Here is a 22,485-nt window from a genome sequence, read left to right on the forward strand (position 1 = left end):
CTCACTACCTCTCTGATGTAACTTCACTGTACCAACTCCCAAGTTGTTGAAACAGGCAGGACCCCTTAGAAGCCCATCTGCAGGGATCCCCCTGACCACTGGTTATCAACAAGCAGTCTTTGCAGCAGCAGCCATCACCGACAAATGTTAGAAAGGCAAACTCTCAGGCCACAGAGCTACTGGGGGTGAAGCAATCTGGTTTGACAAGCTCTCCAGGTGATGCTGATGTGTGCAAAAGTTTAAGAACCACTGCCTTAAACCAAGAGTTTTCAAGCCTCAGGATTCCATGTAGTGATTCAGGAAGCACCATGGAAAGGCAAGTGTCAGGGCTCTGCCCCCATCCCCCTTCATCCTTCAACTAAAGTAGTTCCATGTTTATCTGTTTTATATATGGGATTACACATAAGATTTCATTTGAAGGAAGTGTTCTGCTATGAAAACTACTGCCCCAACCTCCAGCCCCAGCTTTAGCTATGACTTCTACACTGATAAGCAAAAACCCTCTTATCTGTTAGATTCTTTGTGTCTAGACAGGCTCCAAATCCTAGGTGATTAGATAATTGTGTGTGTGTGTGTGCATGTCTCCCTACTTTATAGCTAGTCCTTTCTGGCATGACATTATCTTCTCAAATTCAGGCTATCCAAATAACTGGCTTCCTGTTAATTTTGTGGAGAACGGATTAAAATTTTTGCAGGAGACAAAAGTCTTTAGTCTCCATCAAAACTAATTCAGATCTCATTCTACCTTGACTTTTAATTCACAGATTAATTAAAATGACATCAGAATGTTTTTCTCATCCTTCCCCCAAATAAAAAAACCAAAATCCCGATGCTGTAATTTTTATATGTACAGTTAATGAGTAATGAAACTAAAATCTTATTCTCTTTTGTCTGACTGTACAGTGTTACATAAAAACTTGATTTTCCAAGATCTCCATTCTATGTTACACAAATTTCCTTGGTAAGAATGTACATTCTATTTCATTGAGGTGAAAAACAAGGAACAATGATTTACCATATTTTTTTGCTACATAATATCAGTAATTGAATAGCTTACCACTGAAATACTCTATACTGAAAACATTTAAGATTGGAACTAGAAAGTAGTAACTGTTGCCTAATGTTTTATTTAAATCTTTTCCTCTTGGTGAAATGAAGTTCATTGGAAGGAAAGGCAGCATGTACAAGTCTTATGAAGCAATGGATCACAGTGCACTCTGAAAACATGCATTACTGCAATATGTATTATCTGGAGTTTATATGTGAATCGTGTTCCTGAACTTGAGGTAACCACCCTTTTTTAGGCTCTGTTGCTCTCAGTGGAGGGAGCATGTCTTGGGCTGGGTTGATAGAATCAAACTACAAATGGATGAGCTCCATATTCCATTCTGTTAGGCTATCACCATGTGTACTGCCCCCGCCCTCTACCCTCCAAAAAACCAAACAAATCTTGTATAAGGAGTTAATACTATTGATAAGAATTTAGTATTTCCACAAGGTTTTGGAGCAGAAAAAAAGATTGATAAACAGCCCTCTAGAATCACATCAAAGGGACTAGAAGCCACCAACCTCTGAAAAGCATTACATAAACTAAAACCAATTTATACGACAGTGAAGAAATCATCTATACTTTTAGCTTCACTACAATGAAAAGATTTACAAAAAGGTTTTACTATTATGACTATGTATGTAAAAAAAACAACAAAAGCAAAATAAATAAATAACACCACCAAATAATGTTATGTAAAAGTCAAACTTAAGTGAAAAGTCAAAGAGTAGGCATTATTTGGTGGTATAAAGCTCAGAAGTCCTAGAAACGTTTGTTTTAAAAGAACTTTTTCATTTTTTTAAAAAAAGACAAAGGACTATGAATATTCAATGAACAATGGAAGAACAAAAGAAATATAAACATATTTTTAAAAAGAACACTTAGCTTGAAAATAACAGGTTTTGTGCTTTTTTAAAAAAAATTTTAAGTACACCAAAACGAATTTAGATTACAAATAAAGAATTCTACTAATTTTTCAAACACAAAATGGAGAAATATAAAGTGCTATAACTTAGAATTCTGAAATAAGTTGCTATAAAAATCATCAAGTTCTCAAAAGTACCTTTGCAAGACGAGGAACTGTTGTTGGAAAATCATAATGCCCAAGTTGACCAAAGGTATTGCTACCCCATGAGTAAACCTATTAGAAAATCATAGGAAAGTAGGTAAGAGTTGTGAATCTGACTGCATGTCATTTCTGAACGTCTACAACATATACATATATAAGTATATATATGTACACACACACATCAATAGTTACACATAGATTACTTACACTCTTATAATAAAATACTTAGAAAATTCATCTTTAAACTAGACCAGAGATAATGAGCAAACAGTACATAGGAAGATAGAGTCCAAGAGTTAACAATAACTAACCCTTCCCAGGTGTTTACTACCTGCCAAGCATTGTTCTTGACAATTTCTTTGTATTAATTAATGTTTAATTCTCACGACAATCCTTTCTTTACAGATAAGGAAACTGGCTCAGAGAAGTCACAAATTTTAAGTGGCAGAGCCAGGATATAATCCCAGGAATTATCCTATACTGCCTCTTACAAAGAAAGTGATAAAAAAGAAAGGTAAGTGCTATAAAGAAAAATTAATCATGATTCTTTTTCTGTAGACAGGAGTACTATGAAATGACTAGAACACCTTTTCATATATGAAGAGTTATCGTGGGAGAAACCCAAGTACCTATGCTCCACTAGAGACAAAAGAAACTAGATGACAGTGACTATGCTTAATGAAAATGGTTCTCTTTCTCCTGGTTTGAAAAGCAATTCGTGGTCACTGTAGAAGACTGTCACAGAACAAAGAAATGAAAGAAAGTGAAAACAACTGATGAACTGATCACTTAGAGATAAATGCTGTTTTGTTTTGGGAACACACATATACATGCTTCTAGAAATTTTAATGTCTATGGTATATAATGTAGACACAAAATGTAAAGCAAAATAGGACTATAGTATTTAATGTTGTTTTGTGAACTGATGTTTTTCATTAATGCTATTCCTTGACATTTTTCAATGTTAGTAAGTACTGAGCTACAACTTTATTTATTTATTTAAGAAAGAGAAAGCATGCAAGCAGGAGGAGGTGCGGAGGGGGAGGGAGAGAGAATCTCAGGCAGATTTGGCATCAAATGCAGAGCCAGACACAGGGCTCGATCTCATGACCCTGACATCATGCACTGAGCTGAAATGAGGAGTCAGACAATTAACCAACTGAGCCACCCAGGCACCCCAACCTACAACATCATTTAGAGTAACTACACAGAACTCTATTGTGGGTGTAGTTTAATAAATTACCTAATGAAGTAACCATATTTATCATTTCTAATTCTTTAATAAAAATACTGAAAATCCTTGAATATACATATTTATCTATTTATTTCCTTAGAATAAATTCCTAGGCAAAGAACTCTGGGTCCATGAATCTGGACGTTTCTGATTTTTGATACATACTGACAAACTGTCTTCCAGCAAGGTCCAATGTACATTTCCTGCCAGCACTGTATCTTTTCCCTACACCCTCACCAGCAACCAGTATTAAATGGGATCCTTGCTCATTGGGCAAGTGAGAAAATATTTTACTATTGTTTTCGTTTTTGTTGTTGCTGTTTTTAAAGATTTTATTTATTTATTTGACAGAGAGAGACACAGCAAGAGAGGGAACACAAGCAGGGGGAGTGGGAGAGGGAGAAGCAGGCTTTCTGCTGAGCAGGGAGCCCAATGCGGGGCTTGATCCCAGGACCCTGGGACCATGACCTGAGCCGAAGGCAGACGATTAACGACTGAGCCACCCAGGTGCCCCTTTACTGTTTTCACTTATATTTGTTTACTAAGTGGCTGACCATCTTTTCATTCATTGCTGGCCATTTCTAGCTCTTCTTTTATGAATGGAATATAAGTATTCTTTGACAATTTTGCTTTAGTATCAGGTAGTAACACTTTATCATATATGTCACCAATGTTTTTTCCCAGTTATGTATTTTTATTTTGTGTGTGGGGTTTTTTGCTATTTATGAGCGTTTAATTATTAGGTTGACAAACATATCTTTACTTTCTAATTTCTGGTTTTGACATCATGTCCTTTTCTACTCCTAAGGTTATTGAAAAAAAAGAAAGAAAGAAAACCTAAATTTGTTCTTACACATGTAAGGTTTTATTTTTTAACATTACATGTGTAATCCATCTGGAAGTAGAATATGTGAAGTTATCTTAATTTTCTTCTGCAAATAAGAAGCCAATGGTTCCAATAGTATTTATTGAATATTCAGTCTTATTTCCCCAACTGATTTGAAATACCCACTTTTATCATATATTAATTCTCATATATACTTGGGTCTATTTCTAGTCCACAGGTATATTTCTATCTCACTCATCTGTTTGTAGTCTGATAATATATTTTATAAGGCAAATTCTCACCCTTCCTTTCTGTTCTTTTTCAGAATTTATGTGTCTCGCCTCCTGTATTTATTCTCCTGGAATAGTTTTGGGATCATTTTATCAAGTTGTAAACCTTACCTTGGAATATTTTGGGGACTGTACTGAATTTATACTGAACTGAGAAAAATGGCATTTTGCAACATTGACTTTTCATCTAAAAATAAAATCCCAGGGGGTGCCTGGGTGGCTCAGTCAGTTGAGCGGCCAACTTTTAATTTCGGCTCAGGTTATGATCTCAGGGTCGTGATATCAAGACCTACATCAGGCTTGCGTTCAGTGTGGAATCTGCTAGTCCCTCCCTCTGCTCCTTCCCCCCACTTGTGGGCTCTCTCTCACTCTAAGATAAATAAAATCTTTAAATAAAAATAAAATAATAAAATAAAATAAAAACAAAATCTCTGAGCGCCTGGGACAGCTCAGTTGATTAAGCATCTGACTCTTGATTTTGGCTCAGGTCGTGATCTCAGGGTTGTGAGATCAAGCCCCACATTGGGCTCCAAGCTGGGAGTGGAGCCTGCTTGAGATTCTCTCTCCCTCTCTTTTTGTCCCTCACCCTCGCCTCCTACCCCGCTCTCCTTCTCAAAAATTAAAAAAATTTTAAAAAATTTAAAAAATAAAATCTCTTTCCCTTTATTCTTTTCTTTTATAACCTACCAGAAGAGTTCATGAGTTTGTATCATATGGGCTTACACACTTCCTATTAAAAATATTCCTATTTTCCTACTACTTTTGTTGCCACTGTGAACAGTTTTTTTCCCTAAGTATGTTTTCTGTTTTACCTTATGTATATAAAAAGCTAGCAATTTTTGTTTTGTAACTGACCATCTTCCTAATCCCTTACTTTACTTTAATTCACTGTGTTAATAACAATAAATTATCCTTTTCTTTCCTAATATTTACCTTTATTTATTTGAGCTATATTAGTTTTTTTTTCCTAGCCTAATATGTGAAATTTAAAATACTTACAGGGTTCAGATTTCTTTATCGACTTTTCCTAAAAAAATTAAAGGATTGATGAAGAATCATTATATGAATATATTTAAAAACAACTTAGGGGCACCTGGCGGCTGGGTCAGTCCATAGAGCATGCGACTCCTGATGTAGGGGTTGTGAGTTCGAGCCCCACATTGAGTGTAGAGATTATATAAAAATAAAATCTTAAAAAAAAAAAACTTAAAACAACTACTTTATGTATTTGGATGTATGATGTATATAAAATTTATCTATCTTGGTGTGGTTTTAAGTGATTCTGGAGGTCACTTTCAGGTCCACAATTTTAAGAAAAATACCTTTTGTTTTCTTTTCTTAGTGTCTTACAGATTTTTCTTCACCAAAAACAAATAAAAATTCATCAAAACAAAAAAAACCCATCAATATCCTAGAAAATCTTGAATTCTGTTTTTCGATAAGAGCACATTATAGAAACCTTCTTTGTTGGGTAGACCAGTGTTGAATCAAATCCTACTATCACATGTATAACTTTACACAAGTTACAAATTTTCTCTAACCCTCCCTTTCATCATCTGTAAAACGGAAATAATACAATACAATGTAAAATATTAGAAAGATCAAATGAGGTATGGTATTATTGCCTGACACACAGGAGACACTCAAAAAATGAAGGTCGAATATGGTCATGTTAACCTTCCACAAAATTAATATCAGCTTTTAACAATTTGTCTCCTACCTGGGATTTCGCAGTAAGTGCAAGAGAATGGTAACCACCTGCCTCCAGATAGATTACTTCTTTACCATCCAGACATTTTACACACAGTGGCTGAAGCCTTAAAGAAAAACACATACACACAAACTCAAAGTAAGAAGGCTCAGCAAGAATCATGACCTTTATCAAATTACAGAGCAAGTGCTTTCAAGTAAAAATAAACATGTCAAAAAAACATTAAAATAAAAATATTAAATATATGTTCAATTTACTCCTAAATATTATAAGTAATTTTGGATGGTTTTAATTTAATCTTTGTCCATCAGTCACTAATTAACAACCATAATTCAGCATCTGTTAAGAATCAGAAACTACTAAATGATTCATTATGGCAGAATGTACTTAGGACACAATGAAATATAAAACCAGAGAGAAGTCTTTGTTTGTTTAATGCTACAGTTGCCTTCACTTTGCCAAGATTAGAGACATTTACATTAACTGGCTGTTTTAGATAATCATTCCATTTACATACCTTCACAAATATCTAATCTGTTAATATCATGAGTTCTTAAACAAGTTTGTCCTTGATGTACATTAATGGTTTAATATTGCTATTATAGTTATCTTGGCAGCCACAGAAGGACATCTTTCAGGTAAAAAAAATTGCTGGCTCTTTTTTTTTTTAAGTTAAAAATGTGAGTTATTTAAGTGTCCCATTGAAATACAATCTTATCCCAAACATCCCTTTCTGTTCCGAGATGAATATACATCAAAGAAGAGATGGAAAGGTACACTTAAGTCCTTTATTATTAGGTACAAATTCAAGGCTAATATGACAGATCTGTTTGTTTTTTTAATCCACGTTAATGATATATAATAATCTGGAGCTAGAAAGGACCAGATTTCCTCTCTGAGGAAATGATATAGCGTTCTTCACAGGAGAGAGATTTGTTTGTTGAAGCCAACTCCTAACAGTGAACATAGGCAGCACTCACCTAGGCAGAACATCACCATGTCCCAGCTGTCCTTCCTTCCCTTTCCCCCAGGTCCACACCTCTGTTCTCAGAGAAGGCAGGAGTGCATCTGCTTCTCCACTGTATGTAGGAGTCAGAACAACTGTCCGTGTTTTTACCCGTGCAGCTTTTCTTAAGAGCCTGGGGGAAACTGAAAACAAACCAGAGATGGAGTGAGGGAGTAGATGGGTGGGTAAAAAAGATATCATTTTGACCAACTGTTGATTTTCAAAGAAATACACTAACATGGTATTTGTGAAGCATATTCTATAGGTTCTCTGCAAAAATGGGGATTTAATAGTGAGATGAGTTTGGTAAATGCTGCCTACTACATTCTATCCACTACTCTATCTGCCCTATAGAGTCACACACACAGTATTAGCATGCCAAAGGCCCTGACAAGTCCTGCAATTAAAAGACCTGTTTAGGTTTAACTCAGCCCCACTTCCAAGCATTTGGCCACAGAATCCCTTTCTGTATAGCATATATGTTATATAGAATGTCGGGAACTTGCATTCTACAGAATATGCTTAACAAAATACTACACTAAGGCTGACAAATATTTTTCCCAACTCAAAGCAGAGTTAAAAGTTAAGCCTCTCCAAGTTAAGGTCTAAGTTCAAACATATTTTAAATATTATAATAAAGGACTTGTTTTAGATATAAAATTTTCAAGTGTCTATGGTGGGGAAAAAGATTATGAATGGGAAGTACTAAATAACTTTTGGAATTTTGCCTGCCTATTTCAAATTATTTTATGAAGGACTTAAACAATGTTTTAAAAAACCTTTTAGGGGCACCTGGGTGGCTCAGTTGTTACATGTCTGCCTTCAGCTCAGGTCATGATCCCAGGGTCCTGGGATTGAGCCCTGCATCGGGGTCCCTGCTCTGCAGGAAGCCTGCTTCTCCCTCTCCCACTCTCCCTGCTTGTGTTCCTGCTCTTGCTATCTTTCTCTCTGTCAAAGAAATAAAATCTTTAAAAATAAGTAAATAAATAATCTTTTATAATCTCTTATAATATTCAAAATTATAATAATGGCATACAAACACTATGTAAATCTTGTACACTGATTTGGTGGCAGGATATGTTTTGAAGAAAATCACTGAATGTCACTAAGTGAAGACTTGCTCATTAACTTGAGGGTACAAAAAGATGATCATCACTGGCTACAATCAACATCTTTTCTGGTAAATGTGCCATCCATTTGTACACACAGACACTCAAACCTACTTGAAGCTCTCTCAAAGATGTATTTCAGGTAATTTTAAAATACAGAGAGAAAAAGAGTGCACGTAAAATCTTTCTAAAGATACTTTAGGTCACTAAGTAAAATTTAACCAAAGGAAAAAGGTCTATTAGTGGGATTGCATATTTCAATGACCTAATGACATGACAAAAATCAATATTCCACATTTATGGTTCCAGGAGATCTCAAATATATTTATGCTGCAAATACGAAAGGACATTTCAGAATAAGGCAATTTTGGCACAAAGTTCTCCTTCAGACTTAATAGAATCCGTGGGCTTTCTTTTTATAAACACAAACACACACTGAATCAGGACTAAGGGTTTTATTTGTGAGCTGAAAATCTAGTGGCAATGACAATTAGAAGGCATGATAACAGAAATACTCAGTGACACAACAGTGCCGTAAGTAAGCAGAAGTGCAAGGTAGGATTCCTAATTTTAGAGCTTTGCACAAAATGGTGTAAACTGGGGGCTGGTAACCTAGACCATAGGTCAAATAGAGCCCACTGACTGTTTTGGTAAGTAAAGTTTTATAGGAATATACGGCCTTGCTCATTTATGTTTTACTTATGGCTACTTTTAAGCAACAATGGCAAAGTTGAGTAGTTATATAACAGAGACCGTATGGCCCGCAAATTGTAAAATATTTCTCTTTCACTCTTTACAGAAAAAGTTTACCAACTCCTGGTCTAAATCCAATGCTGCTTAAACTTTAATGTGCACACTAGTCACCTGGGGATCTTGGCATAATGCATATTCCAATTCAGTAAGTTTGGAGTGAAGCCTGAGATCCTGCATTTCTAACAAATGCCCAGATGCTGCTGTTGTTTCTGGTCTGCAGGTCACATTTTGATAACAAAAGTCTAGATGACTGAGATTCCTGAACCAACTGAGAAATGTTGAAAAACCAACTGGGTAATAGTCTTAATATTCTAGGAAGTTTGTTGCTAATTGTATCAGAAAATGAACTTTCCTCTTCTTGAAGTTTAAAATTATCTCCACTCTCAGGTCAAATACAGTAAATACCCCACTTAACAATAGTCACATCTGCAACTTCATCTCTCTGGACTACAGGCCCCGCTAGGACATAAGGAGGCTGTCGCTACATTCCAGAACAATAAAATAAGATTCACAGTAAGGTTCAGAAGCAGAAGCAGACATCACAAAAAAGTTACGTTCTTTCTACAGTCATTTCTAAAGCAGAGAAATACATAACTTTCTTTTAAAACCACCCCAATCACCAAAATTAAATAAATGTTGACATTCGAATAGGTCAGCTTTAGCAATTAGGAAAGCTACTAATTTATTATAATATAGCACATGATGTCAGGAGCATTCTGGATTTACCAAGAGTCAATTCACCTGGCTATTTCCTTACCTTGGGACAACAAGCCAGGGAGGGAGAGTCTTCGGCTGCCTCCCTCTGATTCCTCTTCTCGGATATCCACAAGACTTGAACTCTTCTTTCCTTGCATTGATTCCTGTTTAACCTGTTCTTCTCTGCTATCTTTCAGACCTTCGGGGCCTATGGAACTACTGCCTGCCTGAGTTCCAGGTTCACAAGGGGCTGTACTATAAAAGTTCATAACTTTCTTAAGAGACAAGGCCCCAGCTTCATATGTAGCAGCCACTCTCACACCAACAGCAGATGCACAAGAGACTACTAGGCTGTTTAGGGCTGAGGTGCTTGTGGTTGGTGGGCTGTGAAGATTGGGAACTGCTTCTTCTACAAGAGGCTAAAATATACACACATAAAAAAGTATATAAAAATATAATCCCTTATACAACAAGCACTCAATAAAGATAAAGTTTAACAAAAACCATCCCTACTTACAAATACAAGAATCTAAAACAAAGGTCTCTATCTTCAACTTAAAAGGTATCCGCTCTTGGTCCTGGATTTAACATATCATATGGAAATGAGTATTCAAACTACAGCTCCTTATCAAAAGTACTTCCTTTTGTTTGAGCCTTGTGTTTTTCCATGCTATTCAAACATAAGCCCCAGCTGCTTTAATAATAAAATTAAGCACAGGAGGGGAGAGGAGAGGAAAGGTCTGGAAAACATAGCGTTTAACATGAGGTGCACTGTGACAGCCCTGGATAAGGTTGAAAAGGTTAACAATACATAAAAAAATAAATAAAAGTAGTATTATTGATCACTTTTAGGAAAATTTACAGATTACTACTAAGAAATATCAGGAAAAAAATACATCTAAAAATGGCTTTTCCTGAAATGTTTTATAAATGGTAATTTACATATCGTATATACAGGCAGAAAAGTAAGTTATACCTCTGGCCTATAGTTATGGATAGGCATGGGCAGTATATAACTGTCCCCAAGTTATGTTCTTAAGTTCAAGTCCTTCCGCTGCCTCATGAATGTGTTATTTTCCATGATCCATGGGCTATGTAAGCTGAAGGATTACTTTTGCTCTCATTATGATAGAGTAAATGTGGTAGGTTAATAATTAAACATTTGGGACCAATGTTCTTTGTGTTATTCATAGCTGTATTTTTTTAAAAGTCAAACTAAAGTTTTCTAATATCTTAGTAAAAAAATCAGTTGAAACTTACTCTGAGCAATCAAGCACCACTGTTTAAAGAAAAGTCATGAAATGTAACTATTAAAAACACAAAAAGAGCTTTTAGCTTATCAGCATAAGTCACTACGAAAAATTTGCTTCCTATGCTGTCCAAAGGTCTCAAAGGGTATATACACTTTCTTTAATTTGTCATGAATTGAAAGCTAAATGAAAACAAATTTTTTAACATTGACTTCTGATTCTCTTAAAGAAAATAATTCCTGTTTCCTGCCCAGTACCTGGATTGTAGAGGTACTCAATACATTTTGTTGAATTAAATACTAAATTCAGAGGAGCAAATGAGTCTTTAATTAAAATATTCACAAAAATAAATATACTGTATTAAGCAAAAGATAAATACAAAGCCTATTAATTCCTTGGTGATACAGTTCCCTGATAACTTGCTGAGAAGAATTAACATCACTATTTTCACCCTTTGTGTATAAAGGCTCATAACAGAAACAGCGATGGTCTTTACGGGTCAATATTTTAGGGCGTTCTTACCAATAGATAAGAGAAAAGTCACAAAATTCTACCTTCAATAAACTTTAAATTATTGTTCTTTCTGGCTGCTCTACTTAATTATGTTTAACAATACATAAATAAATCAACAAAACAAAAATACATAGCCAGCAATTTAATGAAAGACATAATTTTAAAAGTCCTGGTCAACCAATAATAAAATTCAACTGTGAGATATAGGCTTCATTGCCAATATTATGGTTTATTTCACAAAAATGAGATGCTCTTTCAGTTGTTTCTGGCCAGAGGAGAAAAAACTTGTCCTAGGCTATATAAATTCCTAGTGAATTAGCTGATTGAGACACTATTTACAAAAATTGAATTAAATTTAGTATAAACAGACATTGCCAAAATTAGTATAGGCAACAAAAAATTTACATGTTTAACAAAATAAATCCAAAGGAAAATGCAATTTAAATGACAATTATTTAATAATCAAATAACTATACAATAAATTTTTAACTTCAAATTTAATAAATTAGCAGAATGACTTCTAAAAAGTCAAAGTCCAAATTTTTTATAAGCATGTTCAAGTCTAAGAATGTTTTATGTGCATTCCTATTAAATCATTACTTTTGTTTTTAGATTTTAGTAGTATCTTTCTCCAAACAGCTTATTCTTAATTAAAAAAAAAAAAATCAGATATCCACAAGGTTCAATGAGTAAACTGTGAAATAAAAACTATTTCTAAAAATACCTCTAAGCCATGTTCTCATCCTGACAGACTGAAGAACAAGAATAAAGAATCAAGAGGTATATGGTTTCAAAAACCTGAAAAAAACACCAGAGGACAGTTCTTTTATGACTAAAGGCTTTTGTTTTGTTTCGTTTCTTCTCTTAGAGTTTTGATAAAAGCAAAACTGAAAGGCTTACGTGAAGAGTAAAAAAACAAATTATCCTTTTAAAACAATTTGTTTAATCAGGGAGACTCAAACTTTACTGTATGCTACTGGTAAACAGCTCTTCTCCATGTACGAGTTTTTAAAATGAGAGTAGTTTAAATGAGATGAAGAAAACATTAATCCCCTGTCCCACAACAAAGCTCTCTAAGGACCACAGGTATAAGCTGAAAAAAATTCAAACAATATATAACACCAGGAGTTTTTTTTTAAATCTGCCTACAATTGATTCACCACATAGCAACCTCCCCTGATAAAAAAGGAAAGGACTACTCTCTACGGAATCTGGAGTCGTACAAATACAGGTGAGACAAATCTTTGTGAATGTATAGTTACATTAAAAGTATTCAGGGGAAAAAAAAACAACATAGTATTCAGGAGCGTACCAAAATTTAGTACATTTAGTCATGGGAGGAAAAGTACCAGAAAAAATAAATGAGATTTTGCTACTTATAAAAGAAGCCTATCATGACATCTTTCAACATCTCAAAGGGCAGAATTTGAAAATAAACAGTAATTTTGAATTAATCCGGGTTTTCCCTTATCTAGGATTGCATGATAAAAGAGATTTAAAGTCAAACTCAAGACTTAAGCATTTTAAAGTTGCTAAAGAAGAACTCCTAACTCCAGAAACACCTTTATATTATAAAATTTAGCAGGTACCTGAGATGGCACTGGCTTTTCGCCGTTCTCTGAGTTCTCTCTTACTGAATGATCTGACAGTTTTTGCATGTATTCATTTACTGCCTGAGTATCAGGGTACAATGGTACATTTCTGGCAGAAGAAATTTCAGTTGTTCCCACGGTGTCTTGTTGGGAGGAAATGGCATCACCACCTGTCGTCTGAACATTTCCAACGTTCGTGTCAGTAGCAACAGGCAGATCATTTTCTACAAGCGTGTTCTCGAATACTTCTCCCTGATTGTCAAGAGTTTCAGTGGAGGGGCTGATGGCAGTGCTGGCCTGGTTTTCTGCCTGGGATTCTGACAGTGTCACACCTAACGGGCAACAATGACTGTCTGATATAATCACATGGTCTTCTTTGTCAGTCATAGTAATTAGGAGTTGGCTGCACTGGTTGCATCTTTCCGGGACTGGCTTCAGATCCTGGGAAGGGAGGCACTGTACAAGTGCTAAGCTGTGGAACGCACCACAGGCAACTTGTAGCACTACTCGCCCGGCAAGATGTTCCACCTTTTGTGGCTTTGTCACCGGGAAGGAGGTGGTAATGAGACCCAACTGACAACCAGTACCCCATGCCCAAATCTCTCTGCTTATTGACAATGCCAGTGTGTGCTCCTCACCACATGCCAACTGCAAAATCCTGACGGCTAACAAAGAACTGGTCTCCGAATCAGAAATGCTGACAGGATTCGGTTCTGGAACATACTGCTGGTTAGCTACTGCACACTGGCCTGCAGAGTTCTCCCCCCACATGTACACTATGCCACTTTCTGTCACTGCTCCACTGTGGAAACTCCCTGATGCCACAGTAACAACATATTGCCCAACCAGGGCATTTTCTAGAATGGGGCTACTCGGACAAATCTCTGCTGGTGCACTTCTCCAGGGAAGAGTCCCAAAGCTGTAGACCTCACCATCTGAAGGTTTAAAAAAAAAAAAAAAAGAAGGGGGTTAGTGAATTAACTAGAAATCTTATCAGCAAATTTTTGGCCCCTTTAGGTCAACAAAATAGGGCTGTTTTTTGTTTTGTTTTTAATTTTCAAAAGTGCAGTTGTAGAGATTTGGTTCAAGCATATAATATCCCATATTTATTCATCTTTTAACAAATATCATCTTTTAATATTCTGAAAAATAGTTAGAATTTCTACCAACTACAGGAGGCTACTTTCAAATGGAGGGTTACTGCTCCTTTCCTTCAGCCTCATCCTACAAAGTCCTACATGGATCCACTAGTAATGGCTATCATTGTTGGCTATTATAGATAGCAGATTCCAAGTGTTCAAAGCAAAATAATGACTATGATAAGATAAAATGAGCAGAGGATAAAATAGATACATTCGCTAACATCTAGAACATTCACTGCTACTTGAATAAGTCAGAGCAGCAGAAAATTATGCAGTAGCATAAAAATATTAGAGATTCATTTTGGCCAAAACTAAGAAATCAGCTTTATACTTCCAGGTTTTAAGAAAGCACCAATGTTCTCGATGCTGTCTTCATGATGTGTACAACATTATGTATAATTTTAAATGTTATATATAATATACATTGTGCACTATATAGCATTCCTGAGGTGCCATTTGTTTAAAAAGCAAATCATCACAACAAAACCAACAAAGCAAAAAAAAACAACAAGAGCTATGATGGCTAGCTTCAGAATGAAGGGCAACTGGCTGGCTTTAGAAGTAAAACGAAAGGCACCAGTGAGTTGGGCACATGATTGATAAGGACCTGTTTCTGTCCAGGTGTGCTACCAAGTCATAATCTCATGCAGTACTGTGGTAGTTTGAGGTCATCTGCATATGACCTGTGCTAGCTAAAAAATTCAAATGGAACAAAGATTTGGCCATAGGTTTTGAAAATAGTAAAACGAGCCCACTATTCCTTCTTTTCCATATGACCAGAGACTCATCCCATTTTTTTAAATTAAGAAATAATGAAGTAAATTTATAGTAGTATTTTTTCCCACAAAGCAGCAACTGAGCTGATGATGAAAAAAATGCATTCTTTAGCTATGGCCTATTATACACAGTAAATATATTTATATACTCAAATTAACTAACCAGAACGTCTATGTAAGAAAGAACACAATAGAGGCTTGAGGGAAGACATGAGCTTTTATTAGGGAATTTCAAGTTTGGATAAAGAGTACTGAGAAAATAAGCTCACTGGTTAAGATATTTAAACTTTTCTTCCCGAGTGACACAGCAATATAAACTTGCAACAGCTCACCAACTCTTTCAGTGAATATCACTCCACTAGAGAGAGAAATAGTGCAGAGAAATGGATATTTAGACAACTCCTCCCTTTTTACAACCTGGAGTACCTCAAAAATAGTGACTCAATTAAGTGTCCTCACTGAATTATGAGCTGATAGTCAAACTAAATAAGAGAAAAAGAACTTGAAAATTTCCAGCATTCCATCAGTAACATTTTCTCATCTGGAAAAGACAGCACTGGAGATCTTTTTGCCATTTCAAACTATACACTTGTGTGAGATGAGGTTTTTTTTTGGTTTTTGGGGTTTTTTTTTTTTTTTTGGTAGCTTTGACACTTAAAACCAGGACATTGCTTAAACATGAACAATGATAGGCTATTCATATATTTTTAAAATGTTTTCCCCCAGTTATCCCACTTAAGGTATGATTCTACAGGTTTAAAGAATATGTTCATGAAGAGTTCCTAAATATCTTACTGAAGGGTAAATTAAACAACAGAATTCCACTTACATATGCTTGAGAAGGATATATTTTGAAGCCCCTAGGGCAGGTATCTATTGAATATGGTTCACATTTTTACAATAAAGCTTTTTCCAAATTCTGGCCTAATAATATTATTCTATATTATTATAATAAAAGTGATATAGTAATAAAGAGGCTAGAAAGAAATCCATGTTTACCCCACAAAATTACCAAGGTCAGATTTAAGCTTTGCTTCTTAGAATTTGTCTTCCCTTAGTTCCTATGAGGAAAATATCAAAGCATTATTGAATACTTAATAAATGCTTATGGAACAGAAATTTATAAATTAGTTGATGGCAGTCCTGGCTCAAACCAAATTTGCCATGATTGAGTTGGTAAACTGCTCTCAAATTAAAGGCAACTCTCTCTATAAATTATAGCCTATGTTTCTGTTATAGATTTATAGATTTATTTTATTAAATGTTCTTATGAGCTGCTGTTTATGCCTGAGAAAAACTGTACTGAGGCAGTGGAGCCAGGTGGCTTAAAAAGCAGGCTTTGAAATCAGACTCTCTGAATTCCAATTCTGACTCTGACACTCCAATAGCTGTGTGGGCTTGGGGAAATTATTTAACCTCCTGACCTTCGGCTTCCTCATCCGTGAAGTGGGGACACCAACAGTAGCGTACTTCACAACATGGTTGTGAAGACTCAGTGAGGTGGTACATACAAAGTGCTCACTGCAGTGCCAGGCACCCATAACTGTTTAATAAACATTAACTATTATTAGCATGATTATTCTGATACATTTAATGAACAAGGGTACAGCAAAAGAGTTTCTGAATAGGTAATCTTTCAAAAGTTAATTTTTCATGTACTTGTTACTATAAAATTTACAACTGTATAATTCTCCCTTTTATTCTAGTTATGATGGATCTTAAATTTAAGAACTAATCTGATTTTTGATAGAGAATAAGAACATATTTTGAAAACACAAAGAGTATAAGCTCTAGCAAACTTCATTAAGAATTCCTGACATCCAGTAACTCTCTTACCTGATCTTACATACCCAGGTACTGCTAGCATTTCAGTTAGTATTTGTTAAGCCATTCTTTTCAATACCTTCAGTCAGAAGAACTCCATGCTTCACTCCAAGGGCTGCTTGAAGAACAGTCTTTCCTCCCCAGCCTGGCAGTCTCTCTGGTGTTACAGAACAGGATCCTGCCTGCCACACATGGACCAGGCCTCTTTCTTTGGATCCTTCTGCTTCTGTTGAGCTACAAACGTTAAGAAAAATAGCTTAATTGTTCCTGCAATTAAAACTGTATTTTGGGGGTTCTTACTAATTTCATTAGATCTGTACCTTTTACCAGCACATGGGTGACTGCGTCAGATCGTTTAGCACATATTTTATGCTTTGGTTGGGACACAGGAGCAGAGATAAAACAACTATTTACATAAAAGGCTTGAGGACAATCTAAACCCACAAATTACTTATCTCTATCTAAGAAGTAAACAAAACCTGGACTATTTTTTGACATTTTAGATTTAATAGCACAAAATTTTAAGATTCTAACTTCTCCATTTATTAACTCCTTATTTGGATAATAAAGTTGTAACATGTCCCAAGTTGGAGTCTTACTTTAAAATTTTAGTTTTGAATGCTAAAAAAAAGTATTTGATAAGAAGGAATAGAGATCCATATTTTACTTTACACTGAGTAAGCCCTATAATTGTTATTTAACTTTTTAAGAATCAAATTTATATCAGGAACAGTAAAATCTTTTGTGCTTTACTCATGTTCTAGCCAAAGAATTCTATCCATGTGATGATTCTGGTTCAAAGAACACAAGACACCAAGCTTCATGATAATGACCATACCATAACTGCCACCCTTCTAAGAAAAGGGCGTATTAAGATACGCTGGGTTTCCTTTATACCAAGTTTCCTCTGTTGCCACTGATGATACATTCTTTTTTCTAGAACACTGATGCCAATTTTAACAAGGCACAGGAAGTTTTTTGGTTTTATTTATTTTATAATACCTAGAAATTTCTCTACTTTTGCTAAATAATATTCCTCTCAGTTATGATTAGGCATAACCATGGTTATATGAAAGGAAAGCCACAAACTTAATTCAGTTTTCTAAGGATAGAAGAGGATTACAATTAATAAGGCTATGTCTGAAGACCTGAAGTTATTTGTGAGAAAAAATGGCTTCAAAAGCTTTAAAATGATGAAGACACTTTGTGCCATTTTTTAATGCATAAGAAAGAAAACTAGCAACAAAGCTTATCACTAATCAGTTTTATTGTATTATCTTTCTCTTTACCAATCAACATAAATGTCACTCTTCCTACTTAATAACCACAAACAAGAAAATTGAACTGAAGAGAAGCTACGCATTCGTGGAATTGCTTGTTGTGTTTTCCTACAAGAAGAAGGTAGAAGAAGAAATGGTTTTACCTTCTCTTCTTTGAGTCCATCGGTCAGAGGGAGAACTCCATCACCAAATCAATTCTTCTTTGCGAAAAGTATATAAAGACCTAAATGGCAAAATACAGGTAAGCACAAAGAGCAATGAAAGAATACTGTGCTACTTCATTCCTCAGATTAAAAAAAGAAAAAATGGCAGCCCTCTAACAAGTGCACATTCACTGGGCAATAAATATGCAGTGAAACTATTTCAACTATTTCATATCCTGCCTGCCAAAGTTGAATATCTAGACTGAGCCTGCCCACTGAGCTTATAAAAATGCCTGCTGACCATCAAATGCAATGTCAAAGGAAGACAAGACTACCTGCAATTAAGCTGTACCTTGTCAGGCAACAGATTTTATTTTTTATTATAAAGAAGGAAGCTCAATCTGAAAATTCTTTTCATTAAATACTCATTTCACACGTTAAGGGTTGCTTTTAAAATGCTTCTGGAACACATGAACATGTAAATACCAATTAAGTAAGAAAGAACTTCTAAAACCTCTTCAGTAATGTATCAGATTCAAGTAGTTTTAATTTATATTTTTCAGCAATGCACACAAAAAATTACATTATTAAAATCAGAAAGATTTCTATTTACTGGAACTAGAAGTATTTTCCCCAAATCAACCTCAACTCGAAACCATAGTACAAAAGGCTGGAATAAAGAAATTTGGGTTTTAAAATGTCTGTTTCAAAATTCACCACCTAATAATAAAGAGCTATATGAAATTACGGTACAAATATTATGACCCATCAGTTTAGAAACTCAATGTTTAATAAAGAGACAGAAATATAAACAGACAGAAATATTCAATACATCTCAAATAAAAATTCATATTTTTAAGGGCACCAAAACTCATGAAAATACATAATAGCAATGAGGTATTATTTGTGTCAACCATAAAAATACCCAAACCAAATGTATGATTTTTCTGCAAAGGATATGGCATGGTCACTGTACTCTGAAAACAGCCCATACCAGCAGGAGTGATGTAAGATCCATCTGTTTACTCCAGGTTGCCTGTGAATTCTTACCATTTGCCATCTGTGTATCTGGAGGAAATTGCTCTCTACCCTAATGGTTATTTTAGAAAGATTTTGAATCATTCAAAGTTGGATGAAGGGTACCATGTAAACAAAACATATACCTGAATATACTTAATAAATGCTATTAATTTAATAAAGGATTATTTTTTACATAATAAATATGATTATTAAGTGGTACTATGCCTTGTGTGTGAGGAAAATTAACCGTTAGGAAAATGTACAGAGAAATTCTGAGGCCAGATCTAACCTGTGTTTACTCATCAGAGATCAAGGAGTAACTAACTGTTCCCTTGATTAAAGTTAAACAATACCCAGCAGAAACCAGAGAATTTCTCTGGGAGGGTGTATTAAGTACACAAGCACACTTTGCTTCCCATCACTGGTTCACTGAATGTAAACTGAATTTTATCCTAGTGCCTGACAATCAAAAATGTTGAGAATCTTTTGGTGAAGTGAACAAAACAGTCAGCCTTTTTCCTCTTTTAGTGTCACATTTTTTGAATACAGAGTTTTCTTAAAGTAGATTTCATCTTTTGCCATAATTTTCACCACCACACATTTTTTCAAATCCAAACGGAATTAAAGCCATACAAACTGTTTTGCAACTTTCTTTTGTTACTTACTATATATGCTAGGCAGAATAATGGTCCCCAAAGATGCCCACATCCTAATGCCAAGAACCTGTGAATAGGTTAGGTTAATGGCAAAGGGGAATTAAAATTGCTAATCAGCTGACCCTAAAATAGGGAGACTATCAGGCTGGGTTATCGGTGTGGTTATCACAAGCCTCCTTAAAAGTGCAAGAGGCAGAAGGAGAGTCAGATAAAGAGATGTGCTGATGGAAGCATGGTCTGAGAGACTGCTGGCTTTGAAGATGGGAAGGTGGGGAGCATAAACCAAAGAATGTGGGTGGCCTCTAGAAGCTGGAAAAGGCAAGGAAACAGATCCAGAAAAGAATGCAGCCCTGCTGACACACTGATTTTAGCCCAATGAGACTTGTGTCATACTTTCTCCCTAAAGAACTGCAAAAACAATACATTTGTGTTATTTTAAGCCACTAAATTTGTAGCAATTTGTTAAATAGCAACAGAAAGCTAGCTAATACAGTATTTGGTGGACATCTTTCTATATCAGTATTATAAATCTGTCTCATTTTGTTTTAATATGTTTGACTTCTTCCAAGAAGATAGGTCGCCTAAGACTCAAATAGAGTAATGAGAAACAGAAATGACTGCTAAGGAAACATAACTAAAAAAGAATACTACAGCTAAATGTGGGAACCTTGTATTATAAAGTTTTCTCTCACATACTTAAATATAAGTGGCATTTACCAACTCTTATTTAACCTAACATTCTTTCTCGGGCATGAAGCCTACATTAAAAAAACAAAAACAGGGCGCCTGGGTGGCTCAGATGGTTAAGCATCTGCCTTCGGCTCAGGTCATGGTCCCGGGGTCCTGGGATCAAGTCCCGCATCGGGCTCCCTGCTCCTTGGGAGCCTGCTTCTCCCTCTGCTTTTCTCTCTCTCTCTCTCTCTCTCTCTCTCTCCCCCCCCCCCCCCCCGTCTCTCATGAACAAATAAATAAAATCTTTAAAAAAAATAAATAAAACAAAAACAAAAACCTAACATTTCTCAATTATGTATCCATAAGAAAAAGTAAACCCGAAATTTTTGTTTTTCTATTTTTATGATCCCCTATCAGGAAATCTTTAAGATTTGCCTCAAGCATTCAAATAGCACTTAAAACTTCCTTAAGCTCTCTCATTGCTTCACATTTTTAATTGTTATAAAACTGCTTAATCATGGGGCTTCTGGGGATAGTTCTCTCCAGGTGAACTTTAAGGTTCTCACTCTACATTTCTTTGGGAGACAGAATCCCTAAACTCTGCTTCTTTTCTTCTGTTATAGTAACTTCCCTTCATAGGCCTTTATTATATTAATTAGCTCTGATAAAGAAACCATGTGATGTTGTACAGTCAAAAATGTGGGGTCCTCTTTTGCCTTGCATGGCCTTTCCAGAGATCAAGGATATCTGTAAAATGAGCACAACAGACTCAAGCATCCCCTCCAGCTCTTAAATTCTATGAGTCACAGAACAAAACTAAATTCATATTAAGGTATGCCACTCTACACTTCAAATTATCTCCTTTACAGTGAAATGTAAAGCAATTAAACTCTCAGATGGCCCTTTAAAACAAAAGCCAAAGCTTGGTCCTTAACAATCTGACTCCACTTTTAGATCCTATTGGAAACACAACCTCTTGCTACATTTAACAGAGAAATAAACTATCTTGTACAAGCAGAGGGTATATTTTTAACACCATGATCCGAGAGTGCCCTAAAAAAATGTGGTCTAGGTGTCCAAATCATTGTTAGAAAAAGCTGCAAACTATCCACAGATCCACAAATCTTAACCAGAAATCCAAAGTCCCCCCTCTCTCTAATAAATAAAATCTTTAAAAAAGAAAAAAAGAAAAGAAATCCAAAGTCCAAAAAACTCTGAAAACTAAGTTTTTTCATAACTCTTTTAGTGGCAAAATCTAATCTGACTAAAACTTATCTGACAGCAAACCTGACCTGAACTAACATGAGGTTAGTTTTTGCCCCTTTAGTGTGAATATTCATGTATTTTGCTGTAGAAATATTAATTATGACTGGGGCAACTGGCTGGCTCAGTCAGTAGAATGTGTGACTCTTGATCTTGGGCTTTTAAGTTCAAGCCCCATATTGGGTGTAGAGATTACTTAAAAGTAATTTAAAAATCTTTAAAAAAAGAAATATTAATATGATTATGGGGTGGTACCAAATGTCCCAGAGAAAGTGTTACATAATATATAGTTTATGCACATCATTTTAAAGATCAAAAAATTCTGAATTCTAAAACATACCTTGGGCACCTGGGTGGCTCAGATGGTTAAGCGTCTGCCTTCAGCTCAGGTCATGATCCCAGAGTCTTCGAATCGAGTCCCGCATCGGGCTCCCTGCTCCTTGGGAGCCTGCTTCTCCCTCTGCTTCTCTCTCTCCCTCTCTCTCCCTCTGTCTCTCACAAATAAATAAATAAAATCTTAAAAAAATAAAAAAAATAAATAAAACATACCTTGCCTCAAGGGTTCCAAGGAAGGGACTAGGAACCTGTATTCTATTTTTTTTTTTTTTAAGA

General features: G+C 35.4%; 1 protein-coding gene across 1 annotated transcript in view; it reads right to left on the bottom strand.

Annotated features, from left to right (window-relative positions):
• ALS2 (alsin Rho guanine nucleotide exchange factor ALS2) overlaps nt 1-22,266 on the bottom strand; it is a 63,321-nt gene extending 41,055 nt beyond the window's left edge. The window contains 8 exon segments of the mRNA XM_027589483.2: nt 2,112-2,189; nt 6,188-6,284; nt 7,159-7,327; nt 9,804-10,161; nt 13,095-14,032; nt 16,919-17,073; nt 18,263-18,342; nt 22,214-22,266. Of these exon segments, the coding sequence (XP_027445284.2) occupies nt 2,112-2,189; nt 6,188-6,284; nt 7,159-7,327; nt 9,804-10,161; nt 13,095-14,032; nt 16,919-17,073; nt 18,263-18,282 (1,815 nt within the window). The 5' untranslated portion in view covers nt 18,283-18,342; nt 22,214-22,266.
• Between the last annotated feature and the right edge of the window lie 219 nt (nt 22,267-22,485).

The sequence above is a fragment of the Zalophus californianus genome, chromosome 3 (genome assembly GCF_009762305.2).
Source record: "Zalophus californianus isolate mZalCal1 chromosome 3, mZalCal1.pri.v2, whole genome shotgun sequence".
Taxonomy (NCBI): domain Eukaryota; kingdom Metazoa; phylum Chordata; class Mammalia; order Carnivora; family Otariidae; genus Zalophus; species Zalophus californianus.